Here is a 16,822-nt window from a genome sequence, read left to right on the forward strand (position 1 = left end):
GAGGCCATCATTAAGGTGAGTAGCGTTGGAATCATCACTGACATGCCCCAGACCACTGAGGCCATCGTTAAGGTGAGTAGCGTTGGAATCATCACCGACATGCCCCAGACCACCGAGGCCATCGTTAAGGTGAGTGGTGATGGAATCATCACCGACATGCCCCAGACCACCGAGGCCATCGTTAAGGTGAGTAGCGTTGGAATCATCACCGACATGCCCCAGACCACCGAGGCCATCGTTAAGGTGAGTAGTGTTGGAATCATCACTGACATGCCCCAGACCACCGAGGCCATCATTAAGGTGAGTAGTGTTGGAATCATCACCGACATGCCCCAGACCATCTTCCCGAGCCAAGGGCGTTAACTTACTATAAAAGCCCAGTTTCCACCTTTGCCGAACTAGGCTGGAATTACAGAGTTAAATTTTTGTTGGACTAACAAGTCTATGCATAGTACACTCAAAATCGTGTATCGAACTAGAATTCTGGTTTGTAAACAACATGGATTTCAACTCATGGCCAACAAGTTGTTGCATAACAGCAGTTGGACCTTGCCAAAATGATTCCATGAATATAATAAAAACTAATTTTCTATGGATTATTCAAAATCGTTGCTCCTTCAAAAACCTTTGTGACTTATGATTAACAGCAACTGACAAATCAATTTATATTGCCACCTGGGTCCTCTTTTTTTTACAACCCTTGGGTTATTGTAACAAGATGTGTCCCATAGAATCCAAACAGCTTTGAGTGGAGCTCTTGCTTTCAACAACTGGTTTGTCAGGTCCAGCGATGTGTACCTACACACTGTCTTGATATAGCTGTACCCCGGTAGTATTGCTCAGCAAAATTAGATAGCATTCACCAAGTGGCTGAAAGGTTTGAACTACCTATACCACCTTCGATTCCCATCATGGGTACATTGTGTGAAGCCCATTCCTGGTGTCCCCAGCCGTGATATTGCTGGAATATTGCTAAAAGCGGCGTAAAACCATACTCACTCACTCACTCACTCACTCACTCACTCACCTATACCACCTCAATTTATGGGGCTTGACACATACATCAGCTGAGGCCGTGGGGTGGACTGGTGGTTAAAGCAATTGTTCATCACGCCAAAGACCCTTGGATTGATTACCCTCCATTTCGGGTGTCCCCCACCATGTTACTGTTGGAATATTGCTAATGGTTCTTATGCAGTATGCATCAGGTGATCAGCTAGTGCTTATAGAATATAGTATATGCCGGGCCAATGCTGTCTGCTATTGAGATTAGGGAATAGGTGTTCATTGCTCCAGAAGGCAATACAAATGGATTTGTCAGTTGCTGTCAGTTATACTTGAATGATTAAAGCTGTACTTATTTGATGATGGTGTGTTTCCAGGCTGCCAGTTTGCCTATGTCAATCATCATCATCGGTGTCGGGGATGCAGACTTCGAAGGTAAAGTAATATCTATCAATAAATCTATATCTCCGATTTGTGATTTTCTGGAGAGAGATAGATTATGTGAGAAATGCGTTTGTTCAGTATTACTTGACATCTAGAACTAGATAATGAAGGAGGACTGACAGATACTTAGTTAGGGACTGATCTAGGCATTCTCAGTTACCAAGGTCTTTGTAAAAAAACCTGGTAAAAATCAGGTTATTTAAATGTAACTTATTGTTTACTTTTGCAAAGATGACATGTGATTCATTGATAACCAGATCAATTTAGTTTGGTTTGCTCAACCACACGCTTATGACAGATGTTATTGTATTTGACCCGATATACATCCTGTATAACCCCAGGGAGTATTGGGGACATATGATTGGATAAGATTGAAGGTCAAGGTCACTAAGTATGAACTAGGTGTCAAAAAAGCTTGTGCTAACTTAAATATTTATGAATGGAATTTGATGAAACTTAAGTATTTTTGAATAGAACCTATGAAGCTTAGAATGCATGATCTCTAATGTGTGGGTGACCTCTGTATAAGTTTAAGGTAAAAGTTTCACAAAATTTCTGATTCATTCAGACGGCCTCCGTGGTCTAGTGGTAGAGCGTCCGCCCAGAAAGCGGAAGGTCTGGGGTTCGATCCCCAACCGCATCATACCAGAAGACGTTAAAAGATGGTACTTGTTGTTACCCTGCCTGGTGCATGTCATTAAGGGGCTAAAACAAGGACAGGTTGGCTCGGAGTGCATGCACGTCACTATATATAGCGACGTGCATGCACTCCGAGCCAACCTGTCCTTGTGCAATAATCTTGGACGCGACGTTAAACCACATTTCACCTCACCTCACTTCTGCTTGATTGATGAACATTTGAAGCATTTTCCAGTCACTTATGACACCCAATAATGAACTCAATGTGATAATTGTGTCAAATTTAATGGTCACTTTGAACGTCATTCACTCTTGAAATAACTTGTAAAAAGTTTCATTCAGAAAGATTTGCCGTCCACATGCATTTCGTTGAAGTCCCTGTAGGTGGACAACTGATTGACAATTGTTTCTTGCTTGCAGCCATGGAGGTGCTGGATGGCGATGATGTGCAGCTGTCGTCACGAGGACGGTATGCTGAGAGAGACATTGTACAGGTAACACCTGAAATGTAGTAGCTTCTTTAACTTACTTGGCCCAAAAGTGGCTGAGCTTACATCATAATTCTCTTCTCAGACATGATCAAATGATAAAACAGTTGAAGTAATATTTTTTTTTTTGTTCCTGGCTAAACATACCATGACTCAACTTTTAGGAGCAAATTTAATTTTTTATTCTGCTAATAGGATTATCATATCCAATGTGTGTTTCAGTATAACAATATAAAAATTTGAATGGTTGAAACTTGAACTTTATCTCAAATATACATGTGGTTGTTTGTGTCTTGTTTTAGTTTGTCCCACTGCGTGACTTCCTTGGTCGTAATGGCGAGGACCCCCAGTCTGTTCAGGCCAGACTAGCTAAGGAAGTGTTGGAGGAGATCCCCGACCAGTTCCTGTCATACATGCAGCGCCACAACGTCAAGCCCAAACCCCCCCTGGAGAGACGCCTCACCATCACCTCAGTCAGCTCTCTCCCGGTCTCCCAGCAGTGAGGGGGGAGGAGAGAGGCGGTGACATAGGACAAAATCCTAGGCTGAGAAGAGACCCTTCTTGTGGAACACTGCCCTTGTGCGGTCATTGTAGAACAGACTTTTCTTATTTAAGGAGAAACCAGAACAAAATATTGTTTATCATTATCGGGTGCCCCAAGACAGAAAACTTTTGTAGAGTGAAGGCCACTGGAGAGATTATGACAGACAAGGCAGCTGCTCTTGTGTCTGGGCATGGGCAGCTCCAACAGGACATTGTTTTACAGGGTACGTGTTCATGTAGCGGGTTGACATACACCATGCCAGTTTGTGATTTAGTGCAATATGTATTGGAACCGCTAAGAGAAGATCAAACTGAACTTCACTGATGACTTTACTTGTTTATTACTATAAGGCATGGGACAATAAAAATAAACATATTCTACTCAAAGGAGGTGAAGGACCACCTGATTCCTTCACCTTACTATAGTTAATCTGTCATTGACTTGAAATGAATGATAAAGAATTAACTTATTTTATAGTTTCTGTGCAAGCCTCAGTTGTTTGTGCTGTAAACAAGCAAATAGTTGCTGGATAAAGGGATCTGTAGCATGAGTATTAATAACTGTACTTAGATGTTGCATTGATAGAATGTTAGAAGCTTCATTGATACTAGAGTGATGCTTCTTCCAGATATTGGCTGGTATGGTATGAGTTATCGTGTTGTCATCATCAAGAAGCTACTGGTACTAGTATTTCAAGTCAAGTGTGATGTCTTAGACTGTGTCAATGTCCCGCTCACATACTTAACACAGGAAATTAGGTTGATGTTATATTTTCAAATATTTATTGGCTTGTCTTCCAGTAGTACTTTCAATAATAATTTCACAAATGATGATGGTTCAGAGGAGTAATCAGTAATCTGTAATCAGAAGTGTTTTCATGTCAATAGTGGGTGTGTCAGTGTCTCTAAGCCTTTCTGTGCTACATAAGGAATACAAGGGTCCAGTCAGAAGCATCAACATTGATCAGTTTACAGGCATAACTTACCACTGCCAGGGCAAATTGGCCACGCAACCACAAGTTCAAACAATGGTAGCATATTTGGGGAAAATATATTTTGCATATATAATGTTTCAGATGTGAACATCCTGTTTTGTTTGGTTCTGTATCGCGAGAAGATCTAATAACACCACATGTAACTTGAATCAGAAATGTTAAATGATTTTGAAATTGTATGTGCAGATGTATGTAAGGGACCTACCATTTCATATTCTTGGGGTTGGGGGTTGGGGGTTGGGGGTTGGGGGTTGGGGTTGGGATTTTGGGTGGGGACAATCAATTGTTGGTCCTGGAGTGCCAGTATTTCTGTCATTTGGGATATAGAAACCACAAATGTTAATCACCATTATGTCATCACATGGTGTATTATTGACATCCATCATCAGAGATTAGGTGACTCGTTCCTACATCCTTCTCAGGTCTTGCTGGAGGTTCTGTGCTGACCGGGTCAATACATTTCATAAGGCCTCAGTCATTGCAGCTTTTTGAAGATGAATTATGAAGAATAAACTTCAAGATTGTTGTGAATGTCAGAAATACAAGTCACAGTCCACATGTTGTTATTGTTATTCAAGACTGTATATGGTCAATTGTTGCAAAAATGAATGCAATGTTGTCTTTGCGGGTCAATGTTATATCAACATCTATGATGGCATCGACCTTGTTGTCCAAGGTCAGACAATGTGTGTTTTGTGCAGTCAACTCTATCACCTTGTATTGTTGCAGCTAATTTTGTATACAACTGTGATGGCCTTGACCTCTTTGTTAGGCTTGACCCTGTTGAACTTAGTCAGGTCAAGTGTGTTTCATTGATTTTGTCGGTCAATTTAAATTGACATCAATTTGAATGTTTTTTAAGCCTTTACATGACTTTATACTCTTTTTAATTTTTGAAACAAATGTATTGGTAAGGAACTGCCTCTTGAAAAAAAGAGTTTATGATTGCTGATGTGTAGAACAGAAAAATTCTATTCACAAATCTTATACTCATTTAAAGTTCTTATTCTTATAATGTTGTTTATTATAGATAGTGAAGAGCATCTTACTGTTTTCTGATATTCTAGAGATTTTACCACATGTGAAATCTGCTGTTTATATTTTCTGTTATAATTTTAGCATGTGTGAAATCTGCTGTTTATATTTTCATTTATAATTTTAGCATGTGTATATATGTAACAGTGATAAAGTATGATGCAGTGTTCAGTAGGACTTGTTGGGAGGGGTCATCAGACTGCTGGTTGCGATGTGGGTAGTTTGTTGCAAGAGTCCGTGCTGTTACTAGATGACACTGTCGCCAAGTGGAAACAGCTGACACTGATATTGGAGTGAGGTTCTGCGTCTTCCCTTCGTTGCTCAGAGACACAGGTTGAGTGTTCAAATGCCAGTATTATCAGTGCCTGGCACTTCTTTTTAACAGTACATGTAGGTTTCAAAGTAATAAACATGCCATTTTGCGTTTTTTTCACACAATGACATTACTTGTATCGCGTTAAAGTCATTGTTATATCCTATGGAGTGAGAAAGATAAATCTTGGTTTTATTCCTCACTAGTCATAGGTGGATCCCTTTTTGAAAAGCAAATGTAGTAGTATGTTGTAGGCAATAAAATTGATGTATTGGACCCCTCCCTTTTAGAAATGCCGGATCCGCCCTTGCCAGTGATGGGTTTGTCTGGTGACCTGTGGTGTGACCCAGGCCCCAGTACCTCATGCTTATTATGAACAACTGAGCCTGGTTGATTGTTTGTCATAGTAACCTGATGCAGTGGATCATGCTTCAAGACACTCAGTTTGTTGTCAGACTCAGTTATTTACTGGCTGCTAGGATATGGCTGAAATACTATTGACTGGCTTTATACAACCTTCACTTACTCATCCCACTGTTATTGCTGTTGTTATGTATGGGCTAACAGCACTTGTGTTCAGTAATAATCCGACTTTTTTAGGCCAGGACAAAATATGTACAGACTACAGTTTCAATGTAAAATGAAAAGCTGTCAAGTCTTTTTTCTTATAAATACTAAAGAAATTGCTTGTGCTCAAAATTCTGATTCAATGTGAATTGCTTTTTGTCTATTTTACTTATGTAATTCTAAAAACTATTAAAAAAATATTGTTGGAATTTTTGACAATATTCAAGCATCAATTCTTCATTCAGGCAGTGTTTGGGTGACAAATCTTTGGCGTTACAGTACTCTGGCCTTTGTGCTGTGAGGTCATAATTCATTAGTTTTTGTAGAAATATTTGGATTATTTGCAAATCAGTCGCAACTTCTTTGCTCTTGATTCACCATTTCAGAAGGGGATAACAAGCTTTTGTTGTAGTGTATGTCCTATGTGGGCCACCCAGGACATCACTGTAATGTCAGGTTACAGTGTAAGGAACATGCCCTCTCAGCCCTGCTTTGTGAGTCTCAACCCTGCTTTGTGAGTCTCAGCCCTGCTTTGTGAGTCTCAGCCCTGCTTTGCGAGTCTCAGCTATACTTCTTGAGTCTCAGGTATGCTTCTCCAGTCTCAACCCTGCTTCTTGTGTGCACTGTGCAAGTCTACCAACCCTTGTTATTATTTACCCAAGTGAGGTGTACCATTTTAGATAGCTTTGTTGTATTATCTATATCAGAGATTTCAAAGAGTGATAACAGTTGCGTTTAAGGGTTCTTGCAGTGCAAATAACATGGCAACTTGTATAATTTTAACCTGAATTAACAGATTTCCAGGAACCCTCTTGATCCACCAATGTTGTCTATTGATAGTGTTATCATGGGTCAACTCTGCAGTGTTTATATATGTTGCATGTTTGACAGCAGTGTTTTTATATAGTGCATGTATGATATGGCAAATGTGATGACTACCTATGTCTTTGGTCACAGGATATATGAATAGCTGTAAGATTGGTATGAGACTTCAAGAAGTATATTGTTACGCAATTAGTGATATCTTGTGTTTTTGCATGATTATTTTATGATTGAAAACCGAACATGTTAACACAATAAAATATGCTAACGTCTCCGTAATGACTTTTTATTTCCCACAAATTTACTTGTAAGTTGTTCAAGAGTCAATATGATTTATTGAAACGCAGTTTATCTATCTGAACTGTTCATTGACAAACATGGCCACATGTGGCCCAGTTGTCTAAACTGCTGCAACTTGCTGTGCAGAGTTGCATCCCTTGGGCATGCCAGGAACATGATTGTGGGTTCAAATCGCTGTCCGCTCCGATTATGTTTCTAGGTTTGTCTGCACAATACCCTTGTTCGTGGGTTTCACCAAAGTGGTTGAAGTCTGTCACCTGCATCACTTTGGGCTTTCCTCCTACATTAAACTGACTCACCCTGATATTACTGGAATACTGTTCAAAGCTGCGGCAAATCCAACTCAATCAGTGACGAACACAATCCAGGAAAGGCTCCAGTTCTTGGTGGCATCTAAAACAATTACATCATTGTACTTATGTTTCTGTGGAATACCCCTTTCTCCTCTACGTTTATGAAGGGGCACCAGTTGCCCTCAAGTCTGTGCAGAGCTGTGTCGCTATGCAGTGTGAGAATCATGTTTTTTCCCATGATTGTGATCTTTGGCTTGTCAGCACCCCAGGTGGTTGCTTTCTGGGTTTCAAGTGGTAAACCTGTAGAAACTCTGTTTTGGACTTGCCACCCATAAGCTAGTACCTGTGACATAACTGTCTCGTTAAATCGCTTACTTTTAAAGATTGCACTATGCATTTATTGACCATGTGCACAGTGTTGGACAACTGGGCCACCCATGGTTTGTGAGACCCACAAAGACGGTTTTCCAAATTTAAAAACAGTCATATGCAATTTCTGTTTTCCTTCACAAAATGATATATAAATACAGTGTACTCACCTGGTTTCAAGTGTTAAAGTCTAAACCAACGATGTTGCTTTGGGATTTCTGCCCACAATAAGCTCACAGATGTAATATGACTGAAACACTGTTCTAAGCTCTGTCAAATTGAAACACACTCGATGTTTAAGTGAGTGAGTTGGGTTTAACGCCGCTTTTAATAGGATTCCAGTTATATCACGGCGTGTCAGCTTAATGTGGGAGGAAAGCCCGAAGTGATGCAGGTTTCAGACGTTTAAACCCACGAACACGGGTATGGTGCTGACAAACCAAGAAACATAATCGGGGCAAACCAGGATTCGAACCCACAATCATAGGTTTCTGCCATGCCCAAGGGACGCAACTCTGCACAGCGAATCGCGGTGCCTTAGACGACTGGGCCACCCGTGCCCCCACACTGGATGTTTAAGAATGAAGGAAGCATCAGTAGTGTCTTGTGACCATGTGGTTATTAGCTTGAGCAGGGTGTCAACATCTTTGTATAGTCTCCCTGGTTTCAGACATGGCTGCATGAGTTACTATATCCCATAGTCGTCTGGCGTTCCGGTATCCCTGGTTTAGTGTATGGAGTGTCGGCCCACAGAGCCATATTAACCACAGGGCGGTGTTTCGATCCCTGGCCGCGTCATACCAAAAGACATTAAAAGATGGTACTTGTTGTTTCCCCGTCTGTTGTTAAACTGTGGCATGGCATCTCAGTGGGCTATCACTTTAAACATGACATAAGTCCCGTCAAAGTACAGGCAGTGAAAGTACAACACGCACGCGCATTGACTGTGAGTGCATGGTGGTGGCGTGAAATGATGTTTTGTCACGTTCAAGATTATTGCACTTATATAGTGACTAGTGACATGTGCGTGCGTGCCTGCGTGCGTGTGGTCGTGTCCCTGTCCGAGCTGACCAGTCCTTGTTTTAGCTCCTTAATACCCAGCACCATGCAGGGTATAAACAACATTATCTCACCTTACATTAAAACACTATCTTCAAATTGATTAAGTAGCGGGCATTTATTTTCCATGTAATTATTTATCATGTAACGTTGTCAACCGATTCCTCCGGGCATAGGGTGTGATGTACCCTGTGTGTGAGCCAGTTGACAACTTATTATGTCTTTTGGTATGACCCGGCCAGGGACTGAACCTGCGAACTTCAGCTTTCCTGGCGGACGCGCTACCCACAAAACCATGGAGGCGGTCCCGTCGCTATTCAAGTGCACTAGTCTTTAAAGTTAAACCCAATTTCACCACCTCTCCTCTGTGGGTCTGGTCGGGTAAAATCAGCCACGTCCGCGCTTTGGAGTTGCAAGATCTTGGCTACAAGTCGAACAGTATTTTCAAAACGTACAAGAACCGAGCGAATGAATTGTTTAATAACCACGTTCCAGTTATAGCGTCTCCTCTCGCTCAATGTACGCATATACTTGGCTTTCGTCATTTTTAGGGGCTGAGCATTTTCTTCTGTAAAGAGAGCTGAGATTTTTTTACGGCACATTTCAAATTCAACCTATGGAGAGAATATTGAAAGTTTCTTTCTGTTCACTGAAACATACTAACTGTACAGATGTACAAAGTAGACACAATGTGTGGATAACAACTTCTTTATTACTGTAAAGGCGACGTTTCGGTATAGATCCTTATACTCTGTCAAGATGTAGGTGATTTTTAAACAGAACAATGAAAATAGCAGTGTAATAAATATTTTTTATGTAATAAAAGACCATACGTGAGATCCAGCGACCTAAGGCGGTGTTGATTGACATTCATAGATACCCTGGGGATTAAGGGTCCTGCCGGGAGGGGTTTATGATTGGAGGGGATACGCTGAATGTTTGCTGAATACAATAAACAGAAAAAGGAGATAGAACTTCCGTGCACTTTTAAAACACATTGAAACAATTAGGTATTTTGGATAAATGAAGTTTATAAAGAAACCTATTGAGATGGTTTGCACTATAAAAATACCCCTGAACGTCATGGAGCTTTCGTCCTCAAAAGCGTTTTAAAACTAGTGACAATATTGAAAGTCGAAGTATACAGTAAAATGCAAAAATCACAAAGACCCAGCTTGCTCAGGGTGTTCGCATGGTGTCCTCCCATTAGTTAGACGTCCCAATAGTTAGACAGCTTATAACAACACTTTAAACGGTTGAGCGCACACTAATCCTTATGCTTGTTACCTCAGACTTTAAAATGGAATAGTCCAGATAAGATCTGACAAACAAAGCAAAGCAGCTTTAAATAGATACTTTAATATTATAATTAACATTTAATGACACTTTACATTTGATAAATTGTATACAGTTTGGTGAAATAATGGCATCGCTGGCATGTTGGTTTCATCTTCTTGAGTGACTTGCTCCTCTAGAACAGAACAGAACTTTATTACGCTCAGGCCGAGATCCTCGGCATAGGAGGTACAAAATGACAGCAAAATACACATTATAATAGCGGATATATGGTTAGCCGGAAGATTTTACAATTTGCATTACATATTTACAGAATTTACTAAGGTTTTTTAATACAGATATCTCTTTACAAGTGAAAAGTCTTTGAAATCTAATCATATTAGGTCTTTTAGAATATGTAGGTGGGATATACAAAATTATTTCTTTAGTAAAATATGGACATTTAAAAATATAGTGAAATTCATCTCCAATATCATCAATAAAACACAGTTTACATTTTCTTTCACAAATAGGTATCCCATTCCATCTTCCTTTTTCAATTGGTAGGTGGTGGCATGAAGTACGAATAAAGGAAAAGGGATAGCTTTATTTAGGGGTAGGGACGTCAGATAATTTTCTAATTCAAATTGTGGTTTCAAGAGAGAATAGACTACACTTTCCTCGTACAATGCCTGCAACTGTGTGGTTTCTTCTCGCGCTCTTTCACGAAGATTGCTGACAAAGTTCACTCTGGTTTCATCTCCAGGCGGATGGTTATGTTCCGGCTGATTGCAAAGAAAGTCACCGACAGTCGTACATTTCCCATTGCACGTCTTGACGACACATCTCCAATGTGTGAAGGTTTGCCTCTCGCGGTTTCTGTTGTAAATATATCCATCTAATATCAACTGCTCACTTCCACGCCGAGAGGTGATGTACTCTACTTTCCTTAAACCAGCCATATCGATACTGATAATGATACGTACCCCAAGATCATTTTTATTTGTTTGACGAGTAGATAATCTAAACTCAACTCCTTCAACTGATCATACAGTAAGACAATTAAGCTACTCCATAGTTTACACAGTTAATCTCATGCCTATTGAACCTGTGCTGAGAGTAAGGTAATTTAGGTTAATTAAACGAAATTATAACATTTATACTCCCTAAACTGTGAGTCCCCTATCCCTACTCAGTACTTTAATCTAATTAGGACTGATCCATTACACCTGTAGGTATATTCCCTCTTTGCCTAAATAGAAATGTCTAACAATTGGGACGTCTAACTAATGGGACGTCTAACTAATGGGATATAACCGTTCGCATCATACATACATACATCACATTATAGAAACAGGTGACGCCAGACCCATTAGACTCCCTTTCTATAAGCAAAACGCAGCCATTAGGAAAGAATGGTCCAGACAGGTGCAAGAAATGTTAGAAGCCAATATCATTCAGCCCAGTCCTCTGAATGGCACTCTCCCGTTGTCATGGTTAAAACACGGGATAGCTCTTATCGCTTTGCGGTAGATTATAGACGCCTCTATATGCAGTTACCAAGCCAATATTTTTCCCCCTGTCATTGATTCCATTCATAGTCGACAGCCATGCGAGTGGCTTTTGGGAAAAACCAATCCATCCAGATCCAAAACAAAAATCGGCCTTCATTACACCCGATGGTGTTTTTGAATGGAATCGCCCCCTCTCCCCCCCCCCCCCCCCCCCCCCCCCTTTCGGCCCCAAAAATGCTCCTATGGCATTTTAGCAAACCATTCCAGGCACTAAAAGAAATGAATTGGCTTTACATATTAATAAATGAAGATGACATCATAATATTGTCTAAAACATTTTCAGAACATTTAAAAAAACCAAGCAAATGTAAAATCGCGACAAGTCATCTACTTGAGGCATGTCTTCGGCAAAGATGGCATCCATGTCGATCCTTTAAAAATAGATTCAGTCACACAGATCAAAGGCCCCAAAAATGTCCATGACGTGCGTCATTTCTTAGGTTTGGCCTCGTATTAACCCAAATTTGTGGCAAACTTTTCTGGCATCGCCTCCCCTCTTCCGTCCGTCTGAATAAAATGCGTGTTTCGAATGGTCCAACAATTGCCAACAGGCCATCGAAAGCTAAAGCAACCCCTAACAACGGCTCCCATCCTTGAATATCCCGTCCAAAACAAACCCTTCGCCCTCACAACTGATGCATCTCAAATTGCAACAAGGTACATTTTAAACCAACTTGATTCTGATGGCGTATCTTGTAATGATGTTGTTATTTCATGTCTTCTAACCATGCAAGTATCTTCCTGTTCTCCTTTGAGAAACAATGTTGATGGGTAACATTCCTTTTGCTCGTCATTGTAGGTTATTGTAATAAACTATTTTTATTCTTTTATATGTTTATATTGGTTTTTTTTCAAGTAATGCTTAATGGTCATCACAGTCAACAGCTGTTATTGCCTCTTGAAATGGAAGATTTTTAAATGATTATTTATAAAAAAAAAGGGTTACAGGCATACTGTCTCTCATGGTCATGTCTATGTCAAAGATTTTGGCTTTGCTCACGAAAGACTTTTTATTGAGGATGAGCTATTAATCTTCAAGCAGATGGAGAGAGCGTTTTTTATTTACACATAGTTACGAGCTGTGTGTATAACATATAGTGTTCTACTTATCATTTTATGTTCATTATAGAACACTGCAGAACACATGTTCTTGGAGAGCTGCCCGAATTAGAACATTCAGTATTAGGACACATAGATTTAGAGTGTGGCACACTTGCTGTCGTCACTTCATTGTTTGAATGCTGATGTTAAATACTACCACTCACTTTCAGATCACAGATTAGTCCCATGACCTGGTCTGCCAGTTTGTTGGTATAGAATATTAGGTTACATGTGCACGGTCCTGTGCTAGAACCACACGATAATCGAGGATGTGTTCAAACAGACGTTAAGCCTAATTCTCCCAACACATTTAACAACGATCACCTAGAACACGGTTTCCAAGAACTTTAACTTAAGACGCCTCGCTCGTACCGTAACACTGTTGTCCGTCGATACCGTTCACGTGACTTCGTTATGCTGATTAGGCACAAACATGAGGGTATATAAAGTAAATCTTCGCTGTCTGAGTCACAGTCGCTTTGAACCAGGGAGACGCAGAAGCTTGTAGGTGACCCAGTCCTTGCTGTCGGCGAGGTGGGACGCCATGGCGAGCTGATGTTGTCTTCGTGGGGAGGGTGACAGGACGCCGCTTACTTCGAATTACCAACAACGGCTCACAGCGTGAGATAACAGTATGGGCCCGGGGTGCGTTCGTGTGCCTCGGGCCCAGGGGCTGAGCTGCATACCTACCGGACGGAGGGCGGGTCGGTAACCCTGTTACCGATGTAGACAGATCAAGTGAATTCAGCTCGGTCCTTGGGGTGACGTGCCCGATAAAGCGGCCTCGCAATCGCGCCTTCGGGTGTGCTATGAGCGTCGGGTACTGATCTCTGGGGACCCCCAGGGGGACAGAGTCTGTGGGTGTTGTCAGATGGTGTCGGCACCCCAGCGCTGTGTTCCTGGGGGATAGTTTTCGACGGTGAAGCGTGATGCCACGCCCAGTGATGCCAAGTGATGCCAGCCAGGCTGTTGTTGCAGTGATGTATGTAATTGGGGTGTCACGATAAATCGAAATATCGATATATTGCTGTTGGTAAGCACTAAAAGTCAATAAATCGATTGTTGAGACAGTTTCCGATCAATAATATGCATGTATGTATGTTTTATAATATAGACTTGCATGGGCTTGCCACTTGCCAAATATTATAGACTTGCATGGGCTTTATTGGATATATTTCTTTCGGGGTATGTACGGCTAGGGAAATAGTGTTAATAAAGTATGTAGAATGACGTATTGTGTGTGCATGTAACGATTAATTTCGAATGAACTGTAAGACATTGAGTAATATATGTACATGTATAATGTGACATATCTGTCCCATAGTCTACAAGGAGCTGAGTAAAAGGCGACGATGCTTGTCGTAAGAGGCGTCCAACGGGATCGAGTGGTCAGGCTCGCTGACTTGGTTGATGTGTCATTGTATCCCAATTGCGTAGATCGATGCTGATGATGTCAATCACTGGATTGTTTGGTCCTGGCTTGATTATTCACAGACCGCCGTCATATAGCTGAAAAAAAGAAGAAAAGAAATATACAATGTGCGAGAAGTAAATGTTGTAAATGTTGTAGACAGTGCCATTATTTGTGCAGGGGTAAACGTTTACGTCCCTTAGGCGTTCCAGGTTTCTCTGTTCATTGGTTCCAGTTGGAAATTCTAATAATGATTGTTTGTTTGTCAGCACCATACCCGTGGGTTTCACAATGTGGGTGAATGTCCTGAGGAATGGTATAGCCCACTCAGTCTGTGGTGCCTGTTGGTAATTGTATAGCCCACTCAGTCTGTGGTGCCTGTTGGTAATTGTACAGCCCACTCAGTCTGTGGTGCCTGTTGGTAATTGTATAGCCCAATCGTCCTGTGGTGCCTGTTGGTAATTGTATAGCCCAATCGTCCTGTGGTACCTGTAGGGGAATGTTCTAGCCCATTCGGCTTGTAGTGCCTGTTGGTAATTGTATAGCCCAATCGTCCTGTGATGCATGTAGGGGAATGTTCTAGCCCATTCGGCTTGTAGTGCCTGTTGGGAATTGTATAGCCCAACCGTCCTGTGATGCCTGTAGGGGAATGTTCTAGCCCATTCGGCTTGTAGTGCCTGTTGGGAATTGTATAGCCCAACCGTCCTGTGATGCCTGTAGGGGAATGTTCTAGCCCATTCGGCTTGTAGTGCCTGTTGGGAATTGTATAGCCCAACCGTCCTGTGATGCCTGTAGGGGAATGTTCTAGCCCATTCGGCTTGTAGTGCCTGTTGGGAATTGTATAGCCCAACCGTCCTGTGATGCCTGTAGGGGAATGTTCTAGCCCATTCGGCTTGTAGTGCCTGTTGGGGAATGACGCCAATGACCCCGTAGGAAGCGGTCCCGGTCCATTCGCTGTCCCAAGAGGTCGGTCACGTGACGTGTTAAGGTTAATAATTTTGCACCAATGTGTATATAAATATATTGTGATGGGACTCTCCCACACTCTTAGAGAACCATAAACTGTCAAGTCTCGTTAATCCGACAAACGGCTTTATCCGACACGAAAGATTGAAACCGATTAAATCAGTGCTATTTAGACTCGTTTATCCGATAGTCTCGCACTCCGACTCCGAAACACCTAATTTGCAAAGAAATACCGAAATCACTCATTTATCAGTCTCGTTAATCCGACACAGTGATCAGCGTACTCCATGGTCACCTGCCCGCGAGTACACAGCCCGTGTTTTGATGCGAGACGAGTCGGCTTGTAGCTGCATATTACAACGGGTGCTGAGAAAAACTTGCTTAACAATAAACAATTAATGCTTTAAAAAACCAAAACAGGATTAGTCACATGCTGAGATTACCTCAATCTCATTAAAATCAGATACAAGTTCTCGCTACCGCAGAGGACATCCCATTACGGGTCACGTCAGAACAACTGTTATAGTGCAAACCATTTCAATACTTTTATTTAAAATAGTGCAAACCATTTCAATACTTATTTAACATTTCATTTATCTAAATACCTAACTGGTTCAATATGTTTCCAAGTGCACCGAAATTCTATGCCCTTTGTCTGTTTAATATATTCAGCAAACATTCGGCGTATTCCCTCTTATCATAAGCCCTTCCTGGGATTAAGAGTCCTGCCCGGAAGGGCTTATGATAAGAGGGAATACGCAGAAATTAACAGAAATGGACACCAGAAATGGGCTTCACACACATGTCGGGATTCGAACCCGGGTCTTCGGCGTGACGAGCGGACGCTTTAACCACCAGGCTACCCCACCGCCCCAGAACATTAAGAGCCTGGAGACTATGGCACAGACTTTGAAGTACTGTCGTAACTGCTTTCGGGCGTCCAGAGCGACCCTAATACAGTCACTGGTTCCTGGTCCTTGTGGTCAATTACGCCATGACATTGCCACTCGCCTTGTCCGCCGCGGCTCGGCTCCGTCAAGGAGTGATTGGTCTAACGACACTTACTCCAAGTTGTCTTCATCATCATTCACGCACGCATAATAAAGAAACACAACACCAGTTTATACTCACCTAGTTTTACTTACTCTCAGCCCATCTATCAATACAGGACAGGATCAGACCGGCCAGACTCGTCACTAACTGGGGAAAACTTAGAACGATCGGAATTCGACTCGATTGATTGCAAACCGCGCTCTCCTCTCCTAATGTTGAAGGCATCATTTTATAGTGTTCGAGCCTGGCCTGTCCTTGTCACATGTCACAATACCTCATTTTGATTCGTTAAAAGTTAGATCTGACCAGGAACTCATGTGTGTCATAATCGGAAAAATACAGAAGCCTACGTGCCATATTGCTCATCTCCCTATTGATTTTGTGACACGCATCCGGAAGCTCCAAATGAAATATACCTTGAAACTCTCTATTTGTTAACTAATGGACGATAGCCAGGAACCAATCCAATGATAATTATGAAATGTCCAGAATACACTTGTAAACTGCGATCCATAAATCCACTTTTGTAAATAAAGAACCGTCAGGAAACTCAACGGTTTAAACTAACTG

General features: G+C 41.5%; 1 protein-coding gene across 1 annotated transcript in view; it reads left to right on the plus strand.

Annotated features, from left to right (window-relative positions):
* Positions 1–4,343, plus strand: part of LOC124144226 (copine-8-like) — a 39,782-nt gene extending 35,439 nt beyond the window's left edge. The window contains exons 19-21 of the mRNA XM_048396812.1: positions 1,383–1,440; positions 2,509–2,582; positions 2,879–4,343. Coding sequence (XP_048252769.1) covers positions 1,383–1,440; positions 2,509–2,582; positions 2,879–3,079 — 333 coding nt within the window. The 3' untranslated portion in view covers positions 3,080–4,343. The remainder of the gene's footprint in view (positions 1–1,382; positions 1,441–2,508; positions 2,583–2,878) is intronic.
* The last annotated feature ends 12,479 nt before the right edge of the window (positions 4,344–16,822 follow it).

The sequence above is a fragment of the Haliotis rufescens genome, unplaced genomic scaffold, assembly GCF_023055435.1.
Source record: "Haliotis rufescens isolate VD_foot unplaced genomic scaffold, xgHalRufe1.0.p SCAF_16, whole genome shotgun sequence".
Taxonomy (NCBI): Eukaryota; Metazoa; Mollusca; class Gastropoda; order Lepetellida; family Haliotidae; genus Haliotis; species Haliotis rufescens.